The following is a 25239-nucleotide window of genomic DNA, read 5'->3' as shown; positions in this document are numbered from 1 at the left end:
CAAAACAATAATTTTATCTACAACTATAATGCACTGCTAGATATAAATATGAAGATAATCTCCACGGCGTTGTTTGATAACCTGAGGGAGAAAGCATACTATCAGCGCCACATAACATTGAAACAGACTATAACCCGGGATCAGCGCAGCGAACAAATTACTGCACGAGGTCAATCGGATTATCGCCCTTTGTTCAGCTTCCACACTCGCCCGATCGATTTTCCCTTCTCTTCACATTTTACAAAACCAATAATTATAAACATTCTACACTAATACCACACACTAAACTGAATTAATCCTAAATCATCCTCTTTCAAAACACTCTAATTTGATTTATTTGTGTAAATACAGTAGCTGCGCCGCGCTAACGAAGCGAGTACGCTGACCTAGAAATCTGGAAATCTGGGCTAGCCGATGATGTCGTCTGCTAGCGGTGAGCTTAACGTCTGCATACCGAGCAGTGCGCGAGAGAGCGGATCAGCAGCCATATTGAAAAGTGGAAAAACGCTAAATTGCGCATTTTCGTAATTAAAATGGTTTGCTGTGCAAAATCGTATACACCTTTTACATCCTGAGCGAGTGGAAATAGTTCGGGGTAAGTCAGTGTTTCTAGATATATAGTCCGTTTTAGGAACTCGGACATTAATTATAAATGTCTGTTTTGTGTGTACAGTGTTTAGTAGATTATATGCTAGATATTCAAAGGAAAATAAAAGGTATATTGGCGGGGGGGGGGGGGGGGGGGGTGTATAAAAGAACTAACATTGTATTATCAACTGCCCCTGGTTGCAGTGGCGTAGCGTGGGCGGTGCCACCGGGGCAGTTGTGCCGGGCGCAAAATTCTGGACTGATGGAAGGGACTCGGGAAGAGCTAACGGTCCACTGGTTAGGGGGCGCAATACTTGCCTTACCCCGGGTGCTGGCAACCCACGCTATGCCACTGCCTGACGGTGTAGTGTATACGCCATCAGCTAGTAGGAATTGGGTTCGCATTCCAGTATCGACTTTCTCAGTGAGTTTTAATTTAAAATGTTCATTGAGATGCATGAACAAGGCTGCTAAGCCGGTTTCTTCCCCACTATCCCGCTGTCGTGTGAAAACGGCACATAAACGTGAGGTGTGTACCCAGAACATCGTGCTTGAACCATATTTTAGATAGAAGCAGAACAATGAATGAATGGACTGCACTATATGGATGTCTATTATATGGCAGACTGGGCTAGGGGCGTGGTGGTGTTTTTTTTTTTTTAAGGGGCTTAATACAAATAATGTCAAGACACGTGTGCAGGGAATTAGGCAGGGAGGTCGAGACTGGCGAGCGACGTTTCAGAGTGGGAGTGGGTGGTTGTGTGTGTGTGTGTGTGTGGGGGGGGGGGTTACGGGTGTGCCTTAGTCATGCACTCGGGGAAATACATTTTAAAAAGAAAAGAAAATTCACTTTGAGCTGGGGCTTGGGGTTTCAACCCCACCCACCACCAGAAACCACCTTGCATACTCGCCTGCTGCTGAGATATTATTAAGCATGTCTTTCGTTAGTAGACTAGTAATAAATATATGTTCTAGTCCATACCCAGCTTAAACACCTATGAGGCGGGTGGGCAGAAAAGGATATACTAATACAGGGGTCTTCTTCCGTAGTTAACCGCCTCGGTGGCGTCGTGGTTAGGCCATCGGTCTACAGACTGTTAAGTACTGGGTTCGGATCCCAGTCGAGTCATGGGATTTTTAATCCAGATTCCAAACCCTGAGTGAGTGCTCCGCAAGGCTCAGTGAGTAGGTGTAAACCACTTGCACCGACCAGTGATCCATAACTGGTTCAACAAAGGTCATGGTTTTTGCTATCCTGCCTGTGGGAAGCGCAAATAAAAGATCCCTTGCTGCTAATCGAAAAGAGTAGCCCATGTAGTGGCGACAGCGGGTTTTCTCCCAAAATCTGTGTGGTCCTTAACCATATGTCTGATGCCATATAACCGTAAATAAAATGTGTTGAGTGCGTCGTTAAATAAAAAACATTTCTTTCTTTCTTCCGTAGTCCAAATTACACATTTACAAAGGCAACTGTTTCGTAAATTTCTAGCGAGGCACCTTGTACCCCTATCACCCTGCTAGGTACGGCTATCTTGTATTCCCATCCCACAGCTAGGTTCGGCTACCTTGAACCTTCAACCCCCTGCCAGGTACGGCTCTAAGACGTTGGAATACCTAAACACATATATTCTTTGTATATGTTTGCCGTTAAAATAATAACCGAGTCACTCCATAATAATTCCAATCTCTAAAAATGCCTTTGCTATAAACCCTTGGATTGGTCAAATTCGTATCACGTGATGATAAAAACTGACATTCATAGCACCATGAATCTCAGTTTAGCACTATTTTTGGCTTATAGCCGGAACTACTTTATGAATTATGTCAACAAAAGAATCCCCGAGGAATTTCCTTGAGATTCTATTTTTAGACATCAAACAGTAATCGTCTGCTGTCAAACTTCTAAACATCTAAAAATCTTCACATATAAATTATACCATTTTTATTACAGGTTAAAAGTTATTGAAATTACTTACGTTATATGTTTATAGCGAATTCAAAATGTTTCTAGTTGGTATTGACATTTAATGCAAAAAATTAATATGAATTGTATTAATGATTGTAATATTGTCATTCTCTCATTTGGCTATTGACGGGAAAAGCCGAACCACCATAGGGATTACGCTAAAGTTGAGTATGAATTTCGTGTTAATAAAATAGTAAATAGTTGGAAAATATAGTTCACTTTTATTTCAAAGAGCTTTACATTAATGACATGGTTATGTGTTTGGAATTATAAGAATTGAATGTGCCCACCGATGGGGATTGATTCCAAACCGACCGCGCATCGAGCGAGCGCTGTGCCACTGGGCTACGTCCTCGCCCCTCCATAGAATCAATCCTTATTTTACAAAATACCCATTCGACTCTGCGTTGTGCAGATATACGGCCCTGACCATGTATTACGTTTTTTTCATTCATATTAACAGGGGCGGGATGTAGCCCAGTGGTAAAGCGCTCGCTCGATGCGCGGTCGGTCTGTGATCGATCCCCGTCGGTGGGCCCATTGGGCTATTTCCCCTTCCAGACAGTCCACCACAACTGGCATATCAAAGGCTGTGGTATATGCTACCCTGTCTGTGGGATGGTGTATATAAAATAACCCTTGCTGCTAATCGAAAAGAGTAGCCCATGAAGTGGCGACAGCGGGTTTCCTCTCTCAATATCTGTGTGGTCCTAAACCATACGTATGACGCCATATAACCTTAAATCAAATGTGTTGAGAGCGCCGTTAAATAAAACATTTCTTTCTTTCATATTACCAGTGATGACTTGTATTATTCAGTGGCCTTAGAAAAAAGTTTGTTTTGTTTAACAACACCACTAGAGTGTATTGATTTATTCATCATCGACTATTGGATGTCAAACATTTGGTACTTTTGACGTATAGTCTTAGAGAGGAAACCCGCTATTTTTTTTTGTTTCATTAGTAGCATGGGATCTTTTATATCCACCATCTCACAGAGAGGATAGCACATACCAGGGCCTTTAATATATACCAATAGCCGATGATTAATAAATCAGTGTGCTCTAGTGGTTTCTTTAAACAAAACAAACTTTGATATACCAGTCGTGGTGCAGTGGTTGGAAAGAGAAATAGCCCAATGGACCCACTAAACGGGGATTGATCCCAGAACGACTGCCAATCAGGCGAGCGCTCTACCCGCCCCAGTTGACCTTAGAAATATACCAGTTAGGATTAAATCACACAGATTTTAAATCAGGTGTAGGACCATGTTGAAAAAGCCTGGATAAATCATTATTATTGTAAGTTAAGTCAGAATCTTCCTACCTGTTTTTTGTTTCATCTTTCAGATAACTGTTCAGATTCTTGTGTGAATCATGGATTATAACGACCACCCTGACCGCAGTCGCACCTCGCTGGGCGGGACGAAGACATCACAACGTGTACGACGTTTCCAGGAGCACTGGAAGGAGCAGTATCCGTGGGTCTACTACGACGACCAGCTGGGTAAGATGTTCTGCAGGACGTGCAGGGATCACGCCGACGTCTGCGACCCGGCGTCTGCCTACTACTCCGGCGGCTGCTCCAACTTCCAGCTGATGTCTCTGGCCAGTCACGCCAAGAGCAAAGGTCACATGACGGCCGAGGAGGTGGTCAGGATGCAGGAATACCCACATGGCGTCGTCCTTGACTGGGAGGACAAATCGGTCATGACTTCTCCTTCTTCTGCTTCTTCGTCTTTAGCAACGCAAGCATCATCTTCGGGTATCTCCGCCCAATTGTTTCGGAGATCGTCGGAAGTTTGTTCTTCGGGACGAGACCAGGAACGTGGGAGATGTGGAGAATCTGATGTTGGCACAGAGTCTGTGGTTAGCTCGTTTAACATAGGGTCCAGCGAGGATAGGATAAGGCTTCTTAGAATGGCTGCCGAGGAGGCATGGAGGTCTGTGGGCCCAGGGAGCTATAACGTCCCTTTCAGTCTGGATTTCACACAAGCCTACGACCAGGACGTCAGATCTCAGTCCACGGGCATTACGAAGCGTAGCCCGGCTCCTGTCATTCACCAGGCTTTCAACACGCAGATGAGAATTAAAACCGCACCAAAAGTCGAGTCCGTGAGTCCACAGAGTAGTAATATTCCTGTTGGATACCCACACACCGTGCAGTCGCCGTTTTCCAGTTCTGTACCACAGAGGCTAAACAATCTGTGCCTGAATGCCCACGCGGTGGCTAAGAAAGGGCTGACGTATCAAGACTACAAGTGGATGTTTGAGTTAGACAAGGCTAAAGGATGCGATGTCGGAGAAACGTTGTCTATCAAGGAATATCATAATCTACAGAGATGTATATCTGAGACGGTACAGATGGAGATAGTGGAAGCAGCAAGACGATCGAAATTCTTGTCTGTGTTCTGTGACAGGGTTTCGTGTGTGTCTAGTTACATGGTAGTTATTTACCTGAAAACTGTCAATTCTGGGAAAACATTTATCCACGTTCTTAACGTCCATTCACTTAATGACGAACTAGAACCCGAACATTTTACAAAAACACTGTCGTGTGCTTTCAAACGGGAGCTGAAGGATGTGAGTTTTGACTGGAAAGATCATCTGGTTGGATTTTCATGCAGCAATTCTACACAGCTGATAAAACCGGAGAGAGAGGTAGAATGCGATAAAGTCAAGTTGGAGTCGGGTCTCCCTTGTGGAGATGATAATGGGGAAGTTTCTAGAGAGGACAGTTCTATAAGGGATAGTTCTGGAGGGGATTCTTCTAGATGGGACAGTTCTAGTGGTGGTGCCTCTAGAGTGGACGATGACTTGGCCACGTTTCTGAGGACCAATAATCCACAAATCACATCCCTCCATTGCTCTGCCCAGATGATGAACTCTGCGTGTCGGGATCTCAAACTGGACTATCACAAACACTTCGAGAAGCTGATCACCAGTTTCTGTGGCATATCTCATCTTCATCTCACGTGTAGGCCTACCTCATCATCCGGGAGCACACAGGATCGACAAGCCGAGATCCTGGCGTGTAGGAGACCATCGCAAATAGAGGACAGTGAATGGATCAGCTGCACACTTGACAACGCTCTCTTCGTGATAAGAAATTTCTCCATCATCGCCGACTGTTTCAAAGAGGTGAGTGACGTGGGGTTGTGTGTTGATCATTGTGCAAACAAGTCGGAACACGTAGCACCATAGCGATTCGGGGGGGGGGGGGGGGGGGGGGGGGGTCTCTGTTGTATGTTTTAGTTTTGGTGTGACGTTCATGTGCGTCATTGCATGTTTTATATGTGTGACTTCATAGCTGTTTATACTTGTATTGGCCATAATATCCATGTGCATGTGTTTGAAACCTAATAGCTAATGTTTATTATGTTGTTGGGTTTGTGTGTGTGTGTGTGTAGGGGGGGGGGGGGGGGGTGTTGTTGTTTTGCTGCTGGGATGTAGTAAAAATATTCATTATTCATTCATTCATTCATTCAGCTAGCCCGAGTACTCTTGACTGTAAGAGAGCTAGAGGGACATTTGGACATAAATACGCTCTCATTACAGTCAGAGACCAAGCTATGTATTTTTTTGGCAATTCCCGACAACTAAACGTTGGCAAAGATTTCCGCTCTAATACCCCAACAATCCTATGTTTGACGTCAAATACCTTTACAGCGATCATTTTCGAGTTGATTGATTAAAAGAAATTGAGATATTAATCACTAATACACACACCACAGAAAGAAACCCGACAGCACCCACATTCAGCTAAGCTTCGGCAAACTCCGGACAGCAGAATTCTAAGTTCGCCGACCTATATCGTGACGATGCGTCACATGATCGCCCACTCAGCCATTCCGTCTTCCAGGGGCCGTCTCAAAACGACAAGTGCCCGACAATCACCAAAAAAAGTTTGTTTTGTGTAACGACACCACTACAACACATTGATTCATTAATCATCGGCTATTGGATGTCAAATATTTGGTAATTTTATCACTGTGTTAGAGAGGAAACCATTAGCCAACTCTTCCATGTTGTAACGTCGCTTGGTATGAGACGTCCCCTGTAACTGTTGCACAAGGCGGAATCGCCCAGTGGGCGATCACGTGATCTACGTCACGAAATAGGTCACCGAGCTTTGTAATTCTTGCGACGGAATGTCACGAAGCGTAACTGAATGTGGGTGCTGTCGGATTTCTTTCTGTAGTATGTGTATTAGTGATTAATTTGCCAAGAAAATACATAGCTTGGTCTGACTGTAATGAGAGCGTATTTATGTCCAAGTGTCCGTCTAGCTCTCTTACAATCAGAGTACTCGGGCTATCATTCAGCCAGCCAGCCATTCATTTATTCATTCATAAAATAAATCTAGTCCGTCTCTTCCATTCACGGGGTGGGATCTAGTTCTACCACGCCCCCTTTCTAGGGTATGCGGTTATCGTTGATATGATCGTTTGAAACGGGGTGGGATCTAGTTCTACCACGCCCCCTTCCTAGGGTATGCGGTTATCGTTGATATGATCGTTTGAAACGGGGTGGTATCTAGTTCTACCACGCCCCCTTCCTAGGGTATGCGGTTATCGTTGATATGATCGTTTGAAACGGGGTGGTATCTAGTTCTACCACGCCCCCTTCCTAGGGTATGCGGTTATCGTTAATATGATCGTTTGAAAACAAAAAGTTTAAGATTTCAACCTCTGTTCACAGGTTGTGGGTGACGAGAGAGAACTCCACGGAGCACGGTCTCGACAGTGTCTTCAGCTGATGCTGACTCAGCGCTTTGTGAAATACGTCCACTTCCTGGTCGACATGCTCGAAGTGCTGAGCCACGTGTGTCACGTGATCACCCAGCCGACGGCGTCGATTGGTGAAGTTTACGAAGCAATTTGTGACGCAGCAGATAATTTGATGAAACTCAAAAAGAGGTACCCATTGTGTGGTGGGGGTTTTGTTTTCTTTGTTTATTTCTTGTTGTTTGCTAGTTTGTTTTGTTTTGTTTGTTTGATTTTTTTTTTTTTTTTTTTCAGGGTGTGTTGCTTCTTTTTGTTGTTGTTTTCGTGGGTTTTTTTCAAAAGTCTGTGTGTATGAGTGTGCGTGCGTGAGTGTGTGGGTGCCTCTTTGTGTGTGTTTGACTGTGTGTATGTGTGCGTGCGTGTGTGTGCGCATATCTGTCTGTGTGTGTGTGTGTGTGTGTCTCTCTCTCTCTCTGTATATATTTGTGTGTGGCTGTGTGTGCGTGCGTGAGTTCGTGCGTGTGTCTGTGTGTGCGTGCGTGTCTTGTGGTCTGTGTCTGTGTGTGTGCGTGCGTGTGTGCCCGTGTTTGTGTACGTGCATGAGAGTGTGAGTTCGTTCGTTCGTTCGTGCGTCAGTGTGCGTGCGTGTGTCTTGTGGTGTGTGTGTGTGTGTGTTTGTGTATGTGTGCGTGCGTGTGTGCTATCCTGTCTGGTGCATATAAAAGATTCCTTGCTGCTAGTGGGAAAATGTTGAGGGTTTCCTCTCTAAAACTATATTTCAAATTGACCAAATGTTTGACATCAAATAGCCGATGATTAATACACCATTGTGCTCCAGTGTTGTCACTAAATAAAACAAACTTTTTAACTCGTCTTTTTTAACCAGATCCGGTCAACAGCTGGCTAAGGTTGAAAAGGAACAGATCTTCTGTGGGCATGCGCTGACTGTGGATGAGCCGTGGGAGTTTGAACGAGACAAGTCGGCCATCTTGACAGAGATCACCACGTATATGACGTCACGCGTTCCGGACCTTGACGAAAGCACGATGACGTCAATGACGAAGCTGGTCTGTCTGTCGCAGTGGCCGTCTGACACGGAACACCTTAAAGGTATCTTCTTAGTTCCCTACCGGTCCAAAGGGAGATGACTGTAGGCTATAGATTTCGTGTCTGTTATTCTGTCTCTTTATCTGTCCCACATATAGTTTTCCGGAGAAAAAAAAATCTGCTATGCCTTAAAGGGACATTCCTGAGTTTTCTGCATTGTAAGATGTTTCCGACTAATAAAATATTTCTACGATTAAACTTACATATTAAATATATGTTCTTGTTTAGAAATGTGTTTCTGGTCGTCTTAATATTTGTGAGAAGCCCAAACTCGATTTTGTCTTCAAATAATTTCGTACGTAAGAAAAAAGAAATATTTTACGAAATAAAATGAAATTTAACCTAGTACAAATATTAGAATGATCAGAAACACGTTTAATATACAGCCACTAATATTTTATGCAGAAAAGTATATTTGATATGTAATTACAATCGGTAAAAATCGATAACATCTTAAAAATTGCAGCAAACTCAGGAATGTCACTTTACAATATTGAGTTTGACTTCTTTAGAGATTGTGGGGCGGCACGTAGCCCAGTGGTAAAGCCCTCGCTTGACGCGCTGTCGCTCTAGGATCGATCCTCGTCGGTGGGCCCAATGGGCTATTTCTCGTTCCAACCAGTGCACCACAACTAGACAAAGGCCGTGGTATGCGCTTTCCTGTCTGTGCGAAAGTGCATATAAAAGATCCCTTGCTGCATTAGGAAAAATGTAGCAGGTTTCCTCTGATGACTACGTGTCAGAATTATCAAATGTTTGACATCCAATAGCCGATGATTAATTAGTCAATGTGCCCCAGTGGTGTCGTTAAGCAAAACAAATTTTTAACTCTCAATGTCTGTTTAATCATACACGACAGAATTCCTGAGTTTGCTGCAATTTTTAAGATGTTATCGATAAAAAGAGACTTATTAAGGATTGTAAAATTTTACATATCAAATAGATATTTCTGCATAAAATATTAGTGGCTGTAAATGTTAAATGTCATTTATTTCCTAAAATATTGTGGATTTTTTCGTACGTACAACATTATTTGAAGAAAAAAATCCTGTTTGGGCTTCTTACACATAGTAAGACGACCAGAAACACATGGAATATTGTCACGGGGATTCTATAATTCCTGTAACTGAATAAAACACGATTATCAAAATATCTCTCCTAACTGTATATCTATTAGATCTCTCTGTAACAGGCTGTTAAACCCTAGTATGGCTCGTCTCTAGGTATGATCAGAGATACGATCTTATATAAAGTATATATTATTATAGCACGTTTAGCTCACTAGAAACACAACAAAACACAATACACTTTGGAATCTGTATTATCCTACGCTGACAAATGTACAGCCGTAGTAGTAAATTAATAACAGCAATAATAACAACCCAGAACTGATCACTTAATTAGTTAATCTCTAGGTGTCTAGTTACACAATATGCGAATCACTTCACCGTTACACCACACCCACACGTGTGATAATTGAGAAACGCTTCCAGGAGAAGTTAATTAATAAAGGAATTACAACACCATTCCTAACTGGTTAATTTTTAATTAACCCTTACTACTCGTTCAGTAACGCGTGATAATTTAGGAACGCTTCCAGGGGAACTTAATTAATAAAGGAATTACAGCTCTATTCCTAACGGGTTAATTTTTAATTACCCCTAACTACTCATTCAGTAACCTTGTAACACAGAATTAATACTGATACCGATCACAATAAAGACAATAACCTACAGTGTACCTAGGTCGTCTAGGATGACTTTATATTACCAAATACTCGTATAATGTTAGAACAAAAAGTCTACGATTTACTTCGTCAGATGACCGAAGACACTGTCTAAAGAATATTGGTATAATACAGTATTAAAATAATTAAAGTCACATCAATCACATCAAGGTTATACACAGAGCAGAAATGATATTTACCAAGTCCTAACGGACTACGTTCGTGATCCCCTGGAGCCTTCCTAGTTCGTTCTCCTCGATATCTCTAAAACACTAGCTATTTATTATAAATCAGGATTTTGCCTGGGGGTACAAGGCAGTACCTCACGTATCATCTCATATTCCAACTCTACTAGAGTCGGTATTATTTCTCTCTGATCGTCAGACTTACTGACGCCATCGTCGCCAAATCACGGTTGTAAAACCCGCACTCGCAGAGGTATTACGTAACTACTCGCCACATGGCCTCCACAGCTGGACTAAGTGCATATTGGAATGTCCGATCGCGCGAAGTATTACGTAACAAGTTGCACATCTGGGCTTAAGTGCAATTAAACTGCACACGGCCCTCTAACACAATTAAAATCGCCACAGGCGAAACAAATTTAAGAGCATGTACCGTCACAAATATACAGACACTGATATTTTAAACAAGAAAATATATTTAACATGTAAGTTTACTCGTAGAAAAGGAGTTTTAGACTATTAACTACTCAGTTGTCCCCCCAAACACAAATCCTAGCTACGGCCCTGGAAATATGTTATTAATCGGAAACATTTTACAATGCAGCAAACTCAGGAATGTCCCTTTAAAGGCCAATGAATAGTGTCTGCATTTTACTTTATATATGGCTCAAAATCGCTGGTCTGATTAACTCTGACAAGATTCAGAAATCATCTGATATCCAAACGTGGTAACATAAAGGCACGGCGGAAGCAAGAAGATATTGGTGGAGGGGGGCCTGACTCAGACAGAGGGCGGAACGCAAAGTTTCTAGAAGGTTCGGAGGTACGCTTCCCCGTAAACGTTTGAAAACTAGTTGTCCTGAAATGCAATTTCCTACATTCTACAAGTACAATTAATCTCTGCCTTAAGATTACTGCCATTAATATTTTGATTCAGAATTAATGGGGGGGGGGGGGCAAGACACCCCCGCCTCTGCTCCGCCGTGCCTGTAACATACTAGGTCATGGGCTACAAAGGGTCTTCGTGCACCTCCCACACAAATCTACTACAATATGGTTTTACAGGCCCTGATACCGCCTGAACATGAAATGAACTGTTAACAGTGAAAACAATCTTATTATACTGTATTGAAAAAGTTTGTTTGGTTAACGACACCACTAGAGCACATTGAGTTATTAATCATCGGCTATTGGATATCAAACATTTGGCAATTTGACATATAGTATTATAGAGGAAACCCGCTACATTTTCCCATTAGTTGCAAGATATATTTTATATGCACCATCCCACAGACAGGATAGCACATACCACGGCATTAATATACCAGTTGTGATGCACTGGATGGAAAGAGAAATAGCACAATGGGCCTACCGACGGTGATCGATCCCAAACCGACCGCACATCAAGAGAGCGTTTTACCACTGGGCTACGTCCCGCCCTATCTATATTCAATGTGCTAATGGTAGATTTATACGTGTTGCGTGTGTCTGGGCTTCTGTTACACACCGTTGATCTATATTCAATGTGCTAATCGTAGATGTGTACGTGTTGTGTGTGTCTGGGCTTCTGTTACACGCCGTTGATCTATATTCAATGTGCTAATCGTAGATGTGTACGTGTTGTGTGTGTCTGGGCTTCTGTTACACACCGTTGATCTATATTCAATGTGCTAATCGTAGATTTATACGTGTTGCGTGTGTCTGGGCTTCTGTTACACACCGTTGATCTATATTCAATGTGCTAATCGTAGATTTATACGTGTTGTGTGTGTCTGGGCCTCTGTTACACACCGTTGATCTATATTCAATGTGCTAATGGTAGATTTATACGTGTTGCGTGTGTCTGGGCCTCTGTTACACACCGTTGATCTATATTCAATGTGCTAATCGTAGATGTATACGTGTTGTGTGTGTCTGGGCTTCTGTTACACACCGTTGATCTATATTCAATGTGCTAATGGTAGATTTATACGTGTTGCGTGTGTCTGGGCTTCTGTTACACACCGTTGATCTATATTCAATGTGCTAATGGTAGATTTAAACGTGTTGCGTGTGTCTGGGCTTTTGTTACACACCGTTGATCTATATTCAATGTGCTAATGGTAGATTTAAACGTGTTGTGTGTGTCTGGGCTTCTGTTACACACCGTTGATCTATATTCAATGTGCTAATCGTAGATGTATACGTGTTGTGTGTGTCTGGGCTTCTGTTACACACCGTTGATCTATATTCAATGTGCTAATGGTAGATTTATACGTGTTGCGTGTGTCTGGGCTTCTGTTACACACCGTTGATCTATATTCAATGTGCTAAACGTAGATTTATACGTGTTGCGTGTGTCTGGGCTTCTGTTACACACCGTTGATCTATATTCAATGTGCTAAACGTAGATTTATACGTGTTGTGTGTGTCTGGGCTTCTGTTGCACACCGTTGATCTATATTCAATGTGCTAATCGTAGATGTATACGTGTTGTGTGTGTCTGGGCTTCTGTTGCACACCGTTGATCTATATTCAATGTGCTAATGGTAGATTTATACGTGCTGTGTGTGTCTGGGCTTCTGTTACACACCGTTGATCTATATTCAATGTGCTAATCGTAGATGTATACGTGTTGTGTGTGCCTGGGCTTCTGTTACACACCGTTGATCTATATTCAATGTGCTAATGGTAGATGTATACGTGTTGTGTGTGCCTGGGCTTCTGTTACACACCGTTGATCTATATTCAATGTGCTAATCGTAGATGTATACGTGTTGTGTGTGCCTGGGCTTCTGTTACACACCGTTGATCTATATTCAATGTGCTAATCGTAGATGTATACGTGTTGTGTGTGCCTGGGCTTCTGTTACACACCGTTGATCTATATTCAATGTGCTAATCGTAGATGTATACGTGTTGTGTGTGTCTGGGCTTCTGTTACACACCGTTGATCTATATTCAATGTGCTAATGGTAGATTTATACGTGTTGCGTGTGTCTGGGCTTCTGTTACACACCGTTGATCTATATTCAATGTGCTAATGGTAGATTTATACGTGTTGCGTGTGTCTGGGCTTCTGTTACACACCGTTGATCTATATTCAATGTGCTAAACGTAGATTTATACGTGTTGCGTGTGTCTGGGCTTCTGTTACACACCGTTGATCTATATTCAATGTGCTAAACGTAGATTTATACGTGTTGCGTGTGTCTGGGCTTCTGTTGCACACCGTTGATCTATATTCAATGTGCTAAACGTAGATTTATACGTGTTGCGTGTGTCTGGGCTTCTGTTGCACACCGTTGATCTATATTCAATGTGCTAATCGTAGATGTATACGTGTTGTGTGTGTCTGGGCTTCTGTTGCACACCGTTGATCTATATTCAATGTGCTAATGGTAGATGTATACGTGTTGTGTGTGCCTGGGCTTCTGTTACACACCGTTGATCTATATTCAATGTGCTAATCGTAGATGTATACGTGTTGTGTGTGCCTGGGCTTCTGTTACACACCGTTGATCTATATTCAATGTGCTAATCGTAGATGTATACGTGTTGTGTGTGTCTGGGCTTCTGTTACACACCGTTGATCTATATTCAATGTGCTAATCGTAGATGTATACGTGTTGTGTGTGCCTGGGCTTCTGTTACACACCGTTGATCTATATTCAATGTGCTAATGGTAGATTTATACGTGTTGCGTGTGCCTGGGCTTCTGTTACACACCGTTGATCTATATTCAATGTGCTAATGGTAGATTTATACGTGTTGCGTGTGCCTGGGCTTCTGTTACACACCGTTGATCTATATTCAATGTGCTAATGGTAGATGTGTACGTGTTGCGTGTGCCTGGGCTTCTGTTACACACCGTTGATCTATATTCAATGTGCTAATGGTAGATGTGTACGTGTTGCGTGTGCCTGGGCTTCTGTTGCACACCGTTGATCTATATTCAATGTGCTAATCGTAGATGTGTACGTGTTGCGTGTGCCTGGGCTTCTGTTGCACACCGTTGATCTATATTCAATGTGCTAATCGTAGATGTATACGTGTTGTGTGTGTCTGGGCTTCTGTTACACACCGTTGATCTATATTCAATGTGCTAATCGTAGATGTATACGTGTTGTGTGTGTCTGGGCTTCTGTTACACACCGTTGATCTATATTCAATGTGCTAATCGTAGATTTATACGTGTCGTGTGTGTTTGGGCTTCTGTTACACACTTTAACATTTTATTTTATTTTATTTTGGTGTATTACTGGTGATTATTTTAACCAACATATATTACCGTCAGTTTGTTCGCAAAAAAAGTTAGTTTGTTCTGTTTAACGACACCACTAGACCACATTGATCTATTAATCATCGGATACTGAATGTCAAACGTGGTAATTTTGGCATATAGTATTATAGAGGAAACCCGATAAATTTGTCCATTAGTAGCAAGGGATCTTTTATATGCATCATCCCACAGACAGGATAGCATATACCACGGCTTTTGATATACCAGTCGTGGTGCACTGACAATATCAAGAAATAGCCCAATGATTCCACTTTTTTCGCGAGTAAGTTCCTTCCTTTTGTTTTAACTGGTTTAAGGCACCAGGGCACCATTTGTCGTGTTGTTATTTGTCGTGTTGTTATTTGTTGTAGCAGCTTAATTCAGTCCGGTTTAGAAAATAGTTGCTCATAAAAACAAAATATACAAAATTCAGAAATGACCTTTGATAAGAACTGCGCTAGTAGTATACTGTCACTTGTATGAGAAAATGTGTGTTTTTAATGACACCACTAGAGCACATTGATTAATTAATCATCGGCTATTGGATGTCAAACATTTGATAATTCATCAAAGAAAACCCACTACATTTCTCTTAATGTAGCAAGGGATCTTTTATATGCACTTTCCCACAGACAGGAAAGCACATACCACGACTTTTGTCCAGTCGTGGTGCACTGGTTGGATCGAGAAAAAGATTGCAAAATGACGCAGTGCACAGCTGGCATAAGAATGACTTAGTGAAATGTCTCGTGGTCAATATATGCTGACATTTTGCATAGAATAGCAGTTATGTCGCTGTCTCGATATTATATTTTTCACAGAATACATTCTGACACAGAAATTGAAATTGGAACGCATGGGATAATTAATGGTGTTGTGCAACCTCAATGTAATGGAGTTCCTGTGAACAGTTTGTTTTATTTTTAATCAGATTATGGTGAAGAAGATCTGCTGAGGATCATTGACCGGTTCGCGCCGACCTTCCAGAAACATGACGTCATCACAGACAAGTGCCTGATGGAGTGGTCGTTACTGAAGAATCACATTAGAAGAAGGTTCGTTGGGACGAATCCATACTAATGAAAGGGATACCACGATATTAGCTTTTCTCTGTCATATTCTGACACGGCAGAGAAGGGGGGGGGGGGGGGGGGGGGGGGCTGGGGTCTTTAGTCCCATAATAATTTTCAATCAAAAATATTATTGTAGTAAATCTTAAGACAGATGAATTTTACTTGTTAAGTGCATGAAATTGCACATACCACGGCCTTTGACCAGTTGTGTTGCACTGGTTGGAACAAGATCTTTCTACATGTAGTCTTATCTCACGAACGGCAGAATACACGACCAGGGCCCTCCATTCAAAAGACCCAGGAAGGAAAGGAAAAACGTGACCATGTTTCATGGCTGGTTGTTATGGTACTTTGCCCTTGCTCGGGGGGCGAGACGTAGCCCAGTGGTAGAGCGCGCGGTCGATGTGGGATCGATCCCCGTCGGTGGGCCCATTGGGCTATTTCTCGTTCCAGCCAGTGCACCACGACTGGTATATCAAAGGCTGTGGTATGTACTACCCTGTTTGTGGGATGGTGGATATAAAAGATCCCTTGCTACTAATCGAAAAGAGTAGCCCATGAAGTGGCGACAGCGGGTTTCCTCTATATATATAGATGTGTGGTCCTTAACCATATGCATGGCGCCATATAACCGTAAATAAAATGTGCTGAGTGCGTCGTTAAATAAATCATTTCCTTCCTTTGCCCTTGCTCAGTCTATATAATAAACCGAGGAGTCTAAAAATAAATGGTTTATAACGATTTCATACGATCTAAGCCGGACTTTAACGAAGTAAATACAGGAAATAAACACGGATCGTTTTTCAACTCCGTTTTGATTATTACAGGGTGAAGCCTTTTTTCCAAAAAAAGACGAAATGATCCTAGTGGATTCGTTCCCACCCAGAGATGTTAAACACAAAGGAACATGTATCTCACCACAGGGTAGCTTCACTGTTTTAAGTCTATGGATATTTTCTCTTTGCAGGTTCGCCTGTCCGAGCGATGCATCATGGGAAACTGTTTATCCGGCATGCAAATCTAAATGTGAGAATGTTCTAGCAGTGTTGTCGTTCATTCTTACACTTCCAGGTCAGTCTGTAGACCGTGAGCTAGTGTATTCCTACGTGGACAAACTTCCGGCTAAATACAAAAAAAAACTTTGCGCAGACGAAATGAAGCACATCTTGCGAATATTTCTCCACACACCGGATGTCGGTGAATTCGATGCGTGCGCATCTGTTACGCTCTACTGTGATGGGCGCCAGTCAGTGGAAGATTCGCCAATCAAAAAGAAACTAAAGCTTGAGAAAATTGACCAATGGACGAGCGAAGACGATCAGGGCCGTTCCTAGTTTAAAATGGGTGGGTGGGTGGTGGCAGTAAAAACAAATCATGGCACAGTCAAAACAAAGTGCCACGTATTAAGCTCAAAAGGGCACGTTTTCTAATTTTATATTCTACTTTTAAAGGAGCAGACTCTAGTTTCAGCTAGTTACAATAAACACTAAGTTTATATATATATATTACGTCACAAGAAGGAATTCATGCAACGTCACATATTACTTGACGTCACGTACTACCTTTGGTTATGGAATGATGTAATGAACAGGTAGCAACGGCTGTCTATCTTCTAAACGACAAGTTCATTTAACCAATGAAAAGAGCGGATTACTGTCTAGGGGACGTGTACTAGACTGTTTTGTTTTTTTCTAGCACGGCTTTCTGGCATCGTTCTACTGGTTGATTGAACTACAAACAAGAGCGTGTGACGTTGAAACCGGGAAATATATTTTGTTTTAAATAGACTAGAACTCGACTCCATAACCGTTACTTCTCAGACGCATGTTATTTTGTTTTAAATATGAAAAAAAGGCTTTTGTGGTATTGGAAACATCAGGATGACCAGAAACACTTCGTTTGTACTGGAATGTATAATCAAAACAATACAATATAAATAATGTTTGATTTTATTAACCATAAACGGCTCTAAAACAAATATGGTTTAGTTTTGAAAAACAAGGGTCTGTCTCGTTAAACTAAAAATGTTTAATATTTTGCGGGGTGGGGGGGGGGGGGGGTGGGAGCGGTGTCATTTGGCCATCATACCCTCTCTAATCACTGCCCTGATGGTGAACTAATCAACTTTGGCTAGAGATCTATCAAATGTGTAATATAATACATGTCGTTATAAACAATTTGTGCGTATCTTCAATCTCTGCAATTGTGACCAGTGAGACTTGGAGGGGTGGGATTTAGCTCAGTGGGTTGAGTGTTCGCTTGAGGTGCTTACGTCGCAGGATCGAGCCACCTCATCATTGCATCACAATTGGTCAAAGGCCATGGTATTTCGCTATCCTGTCTGTAGCATGGTGCATATTAAAGATCCCTAGCTACTAGTGGGAAAATGTGGCGGGTTTCCTCCTTAAAACTGAGTGAGTGCTCCGCAAGGCTCAATGGGTAGGTGTAAACCACTTGCACCGACCAGTGATCCATAACTGGTTCAACAAAGGCCATGGTTTGTGCTATCCTGCCTGTGGGAAGCGCAAATAAAAGATCCCTTGCTGCTAATCGGAAAGAGTAGCCCATGTAGTGGTGTCACGGGTCGGTATTCCAAAAGAAACAAGACGACAACTCAGGAATCATTCATACACATTTATTTACATAACACTTCCCTCCCAACCAATACATATTGCACTATCACGCATGTAACACATATCACATGTAAATTAAACTATGAATCAATATTAAATAGAGTAAAAGTCTTTTAACCACAAAATAATACTAAAATGTCTGTCTTCCACTATTCATCACATTTCACAATTCATCATCATAAGTCACTCTCATCACCCTTGTCATGATCATTCACTGATCATCTTCACCATTCCCCATTATCATTATTATCATTCACTAGAATCATCACACCTCATAATGATCATTCACTGATCACCGTTGTCGTTTACCATTAATACCCCTGTCGTTCACCAGAATCACTAACCCCCTCGTCACGGTCATTCACTGATCATCTCCGTTCACCAGAATCATTGGTACCCTCATCACGATCCTTCACTGATCATCTCCTCCATTCACCATTATTACCACCATCATTCACCCGAATCATCAACACTCTTTGTCAGGATCATTCACAGATCACCTTCGTCGTTCGCCAAAAGCATTGACACCCTCGTCACGATCATTCGCGGATCATCTTCTCAGTTCACCATTATTACCACCATCATTCACCCGAATCATCAACACTCTTTGTCAGGATCATTCACAGATCACCTTCGTCGTTCGCCAAAATCATTGACACCGTCGTCACGATCATTCACTGATCATCTTCTCTGTTCACCATTATCACCACCGCCATTCACCAGACTCACTCTTCGCTAACTCCCAGAATACATCATCTACGTTCGTCATCACCAGGACCCAATACACAAATACACTGAAATACAATATACCCTAATCAAAACCATGTAATATTTATATTACCATATCAGATGTTAGACAGTTTTCTCTTAATATAATGTCCGCACTTCACAAGTGTCTTAAATATTACATAAATCAGATTTACTTAAGACTTTTGTTTTGCAATGACGTTACATACAACTACTAACACATATACACAATAGTATACCACAGTTATACAACAAACAAACAAAATCTACTTACGGTTGTCATCAACCCAGAGTTATACAGAATAAAATATTTCACAATATCTTAACACACAGTTTCTCTCTCAAGAACGTTATGTGACTGCCCACAACTCATTACATCTCCCAACTATATCCCCACTATGCATGCCTTCATTCACAAACAAAAGTGTTCACCAATGTAAGCCCAAGCCCAAGTTCTTTACAAACACCTCTGCTAGTGATTACAGTATACAAATATAGTTTGCCTCAGCAAGCTATGACACACAGTTCAACAATATATTCTCAATTACCCAAGTATTTACAATAAATGTTCTAAAATATAATATGGTTCTTATTTTAGTACCCTTGACTTGTGACAAGTGGCGACAGTGCGTTTCCTCTCAAAATCTGTGTGGTCCTTAACCATATGTCTGATGCCATATAACCGTAAATAAAATGTGTTGAGTGCGTCGTTAAATAAAACATTTCTTTCTTTCTTTTCCTCCTTAAAACTGTACATCAAAATTACCTTGAAATCCAAAAGCCGGTGATTAATTCATCGATGTGCTCTAGTGGTGTCGTTAAAACCAATCAAAACAACATCTTAAATTTTAGCAAAGTTAAGGTTTGTTTAAAAATAAACCAATCATACATGATTTCTCGTTAATATCAAAATATGAAAAATTGTTTTTCAAGAAAGCAAAACTAATGGAACTGACAGTAAGCCAGATCTTATCCTAGGATACACAACTTATTTCAACAACAGAAAAGGTATCAGGCCCTCTGGCCGCATTGTCATTAGTGTTAAACATGAACTGGCTGATATTGTTAAAGTCGGTGGGAAAAAAAATCAGTCTCAATATACATCTCCTGGCTTAGTAACACTGGCTGTCAAACTAAGAATGAAGATAATCGTGCAATGGTTGGTGTTGTGTATATTTCATCTACTGGCTCACCATATTATAAAGATGACACTTTTAATATTATTCAAAATGAAATATTTCAAAATGTAGAATCAGAAAAAACACTGCTCATGTTAGGTGATTTTAACACCAGAACCAAATGTTCTCCGGATTACACTACAATTGATGATGATTACACTGATGATGTTAATATGAATGACTTTATGAATGATATAACAAATCTTGACAATCTCAGTATTCCCAGAGATAGGGCAAATCAGGACAGAAGGGTTAACCAGCATGGGGTGAAACTTTTAGATCTATTAAGTTACACATAATATATATATATATATATATATAGAGAGAGAGAGAGAGAGAGAGAGAGAGAGAGAGAGAGAGAGAGAGAGAGAGAGAGAGAGAGAGAGAGAGAGAGAGAGAGAGAGAGAGAGAGAGGGGAGGAGGAGGAGGAGGTTATTACGAGAGTGTTTTTCGGTATCGTCAATATCATATATTAGGAATAAAAATTGTATTATGCGAGCTCAAGCTTAATACAACGTGTTTTTGTAAACTGTACACGCAACTTTAATTCCAGTCCGCCGTTACTAGATATTCAAATGACGTAAGAATATGTGGCACGGTGTATTTTTGAATGGAAATGACGTCAAACTTGAATGACGTCATTTTGGATGTCCTTACATCAAAATAAAGTTATGCCTAACATTTTTTGTTTTATGAACGCTGGACAGCTTTCAGTGTCAAATTGCCATTGAAATGTTTTTATTTGATGACTATGAATGCATACGTCAATCACGGAGTGTCACCCAAGTACGTTTGCTTAAATGCCAATAAACCTAGTGCCGAGACCTCGACTAATTTACATCTAATTTGCAAAGTTATCAAAACCTTAAAATCTTGATCTGAAAAATCACACTTTGATCGCACTGAAACTGTAATTATTATATGAAAATATATATATATATATATATATATGGATATATACATATATACATATACACATACATATATACACATATATACACATATATATATACACATATATATATATATATATATATATATATATATATATATATTCTCAATGGTAGGTGTGGGGCTCCTGATAAATATATTGGTAAAGTCACAAGTAAAGACTGCAGTCTGAGTGATTATGCTATAAGTACTCACCATGTTTTAAAAAAGATATATTATCTGTCATTTTGACCCACTTCTTTCTGATATCCACTGTGCTCTAATACTTACATATTCGTGTAAATGTAATTCTGACCCAAACCATCCTAGTAAATGTGAAGACTATAAATAATATCGACGACAACATAATCGAAAACATTTGTCTAATTCTTGACGACGAGTCTATTAATACAAAAGCACGTGTTACAAAAGTAACCAATATGTTAAAATATCACCAATACTTATGCTTTATGGAGAGCTAGGTAGAATGCCAATCGAGTTAAATATATATAGAAGAATGGTATGCTACTGGGCGCGACTGATATCAGGAAAACCATCCAAATTGTCTACTCTTTTATACAAAATTATGTTAAATGCCCATCTTACTAACTGAACCAACTGTAACTGGATCACCACTGTCAAAAAAACAAACATTGAATAACATGGGAATGCGTGATATCTGGATAACACAATCTTTCATATCAGTAAATTGTCTCTCACAACAAATTAAACAAAAACAATGCTATCAGTATTTACTAACATGGAAAAATAACATATCACATTCATCGAGAGGCAACACTTACCGAATATACAAATAACAACTATTTTTTAAAGCTATATTAATAAACTACCAGCAAAACTGTGGACAATAATTTAGAACGTCTAACCATCATCTACCCGTTGAAACTGGACGTTGAAATAACATACTTATAGAAGATAGAATGTGTACATTATGTAATGTAACGGACATTGGTGACGAGTTCCATTATGTTTTCAATTGCCTTTCTTTTCATAATTCAAGGGTCTAGTTTCTACACCAATATTATTATACGCGACCACGTACGTATAAAAATTATGTTTACAGAACTAATGGACAATAAACGAATAAGTACGCTAAAGAAATTTGCATGTTTCATCAATATAATAATTAATTAATTTAAAAGCCCTCGACTACAAACACCATCAAAACCAAAATTTTCAATAAAATATTACCATTATGTACTGTACCATATATATATATATATATATATATATATATATATATATATATATATTTAATAATCTATTCGTTTATAAGTACTTGGATACCCGTATATCTCTATTAAATATCTGTATTATTACATAATATACTGATATGTATGTTTCTGTGTGTTTGTGTATGTGTTTGTGTATGTATTGTAGTTAATGTATTTACTGTCAACCATCCTGTCGGGTGTATATAACAAAATGTTTGTGTATATATTCCTCCTATGCCGTTGTGTAACGGCTCGAGTGTAAATAAAGTCTTGTCTTGTCTTATCAGCACAACAATAATGGAGTTTCGCATTGGGCGTCGGGTTTCTTCGTCTAGTGTCGACCCCGGTTACTAACGTGTATGTTTAATGCCATGATTCGACTCGGGGGGGGGGGGGGGGGGGGGATAATCGAACTAAATCTCTGTGGCATTTAATTAGTTATAGGAGAAAATGTATATTTCAGACACAGTAGCTGGCTACCATTTGTTTGTCGACGATTGCCGAAATATTACACGCAGTCATCTCTAGCGTTATTCTCAGATGTAATAGAATAGCACTAGAGGACACTCGAGCTTACGTGTGTCCAAATATTCATAGCACGAGTTGAGTAGTACTAACAAACTGTCGTCTTGTATCAATATAGGGGAAACTTTCACGATGACATGATATTGTCCACATGATAACCAATTCTAGTCAATACATATTTATAAACTGATGTATTTAGTGTGTGGGATTGGTGGTGGGGGGTGCGGGGGGGGGGGGTCAAATGGTTTAACCGTGTTTGTATCATATTGTTATAGAAGGGCGGGGTGTAGCCCAGTGATAAAGCGCTCGTCTGATGCAGATACCGGTGGGACCAAAGGGCTATTTCTCTTTCAAGCCAGTGCAGCCACAAAATACTGGTGTATGTACTATCCTGTATGTACTATCCTGTATGAGGGATCCCTTGCTGTTAATCGGAACGAGTGGCCCATTATGTGACGGCAGCGGGTTTCCTCTCTGTATCTATGTGGTACTCAGGGGCGGGACGTAGCCCAGTGGTGAAGCAATCTCCCAGTGTGCAGTCTGTTTGGGATCGATCCCCGTCGGTGGACCTATTGGGCTATTTCTCATTCCAGCCAGTGCACCACGACTGGTATATGTCATGGCATGTGCTATCCTATCTGTGGAATGGTGCGTATAAAAGATCCCTTGCTACTAATAAAAAATGTAGCGAGGTTTTTTCTCTTAGCTGTCAAAATCATCACGTTTGGCATCCAATAGCATATGATTAATAAATCAATCTGCTCTAGTGGTGTCGTTAAACAAAACACTTTTTTTTAGTCCAACTGGAGGGAACTATAGGTTTCATCTCTGTTCGTCTGTCCCACATATAGTTTTCGGGATTGTTTTTTTTGTTTTTTGTTTAGTACTACCTTCAGATACAGTTTGACTTTGGTCTCACTACACATATGTCATCTGCCATTGAAACCCATGTTAAATTGCCCAACTTCAAATGAAGATTGCGAACAAAACGGGTTCTCGTTGGCACTAACAACATACACCATTGCGAACATACATTATATAAGCATTTATTTTCTCTTCAAAATTAAGAATATTACCTTCTCATTTTTTTTTTTTTTTTTTTTTTTGCTATATGACCACATCTGGCTGTAGTACCGGTCCGAACAGGTGGCTCATTAACCAATTCACACCCATGTCCCAAAAGGCCAATGCACAATATTATAAAATAACATGGGCAAAATACAGCCAGAAGACTTGCCATTAAACATACATATTGTTTTAGTTCTTCACCGTTTCATAGAAGTGAATATGTGAACCATAACAAGTGTCACTATCAGGAATTATAATGGACCGTGATGAATGAACACTCACCCGGAAGTGAACTGTGTAGTGAGACCTTTCATGGCGATTTACCCATTTTGCAAATAATTATGACCCTTGAATTTAGAAAATACGAACAATTGTTGGCCCGTTAGGGGTCATGTATTGCGTGTTTTACCGGCCACGGCGGTGTTGTGGTTAAGCCATCGGCCGTAAGGCTGGTAGGTACAGAGTTCGCAGCCCGGTACCGGCTCCCATCCAGTGCGAGTTTTAACGACTCGATGGTAGGTGTAAGACCACTGCACCCTATTCGCTCACACTAACAACTAACTCACTGTCCTGGACAGACAGCCCATATAGCTGAGGTATGTTCCCAGGACGGCGTGCTTGAACCTTAACTGGATACAAGCACGACAATAAGTTGAAATGAAAAGGTTTCTTATTCTTCTCTTCAATTTAATGTTTTGTTACTGAATCACTCGATTTTTGCATACCTGTAATATAACACACCACAAGGAAAGTTGAACTTTGTTTTGTTTAACGACACCACTAGGGCAATTTGATTAATTATTCATAGGCTGTTGGATGTCAAACATCTGGTAATTTTTACTCGTAGTCATCAGAGGAATCCCGCTATATTTTTTCATTAGCAGCTATGGATCTTTTATATGCACTTTACACAGACAGGAAACCACATACCACGGGTTTTGACCAGTTGGGGTGCACTGGTTGGAACCCCCCCCCCCCCCCCCCCCCAAAAAAAAAAACCTTTCAGTTGAATGAATCCACGAGGGTGGTTCACTCTTGCGACGCCAGCACCTCAAATGAGCACTTAACCGACTGAGGTAAATCCCACCCCCTCGCACACGACAAGAAACGCCAGGCAATCTGTATAGAAGTTTTAATAGAATACTGTTAGTTTGTTTCAAACCCTATCAGGTCAATTGAATCGCATGGTGGGAAATTCCTCAGTTCCTCTATTTCAGTCCCCGGAACATCGGCCCACCTGGCTGATCTATAACAGGAGGATGTCAAAAATACAGTCGGAATGCAAGCGCCT

General features: G+C 40.8%; 1 protein-coding gene across 1 annotated transcript; it reads left to right on the top strand.

The window, feature by feature from the left end:
• Positions 1–397: 397 nt before the first annotated feature.
• LOC121387893 lies at positions 398–17610 on the top strand. The gene is made up of 6 exons (XM_041519124.1): positions 398–595; positions 3904–5694; positions 7255–7472; positions 8167–8390; positions 15491–15614; positions 16600–17610. The coding sequence occupies exons 2-6, from the start codon at positions 3931–3933 to the stop codon at positions 16964–16966; spliced, it is 2697 nt and encodes an 898-aa protein (XP_041375058.1). The 5' UTR covers positions 398–595; positions 3904–3930; the 3' UTR covers positions 16967–17610.
• Positions 17611–25239: the final 7629 nt, after the last annotated feature.

Source organism: Gigantopelta aegis, chromosome 13 (assembly GCF_016097555.1).
Source record: "Gigantopelta aegis isolate Gae_Host chromosome 13, Gae_host_genome, whole genome shotgun sequence".
In the NCBI taxonomy this organism is placed as follows: Eukaryota; Metazoa; Mollusca; class Gastropoda; order Neomphalida; family Peltospiridae; genus Gigantopelta; species Gigantopelta aegis.
The sequence above is the reverse complement of the archived record's forward strand: the minus strand, read 5'-3'. Positions and strand labels throughout refer to the sequence as shown.

What these genes read in the sequence shown, in the direction of transcription:
- LOC121387893 (XM_041519124.1), top strand. Translation starts at nt 3,931, where the DNA reads ATGGATTATAACGACCACCCTGACCGCAGTCGCACCTCGCTGGGCGGG. An exon ending in TCGCCGACTGTTTCAAAGAG is followed by an intron (nt 5,695 to 7,254) that starts GTGAGTGACGTG and finishes CTCTGTTCACAG; the next exon opens with GTTGTGGGTGACGAGAGAGA. An exon ending in TTGATGAAACTCAAAAAGAG is followed by an intron (nt 7,473 to 8,166) that starts GTACCCATTGTG and finishes TTTTTTAACCAG; the next exon opens with ATCCGGTCAACAGCTGGCTA.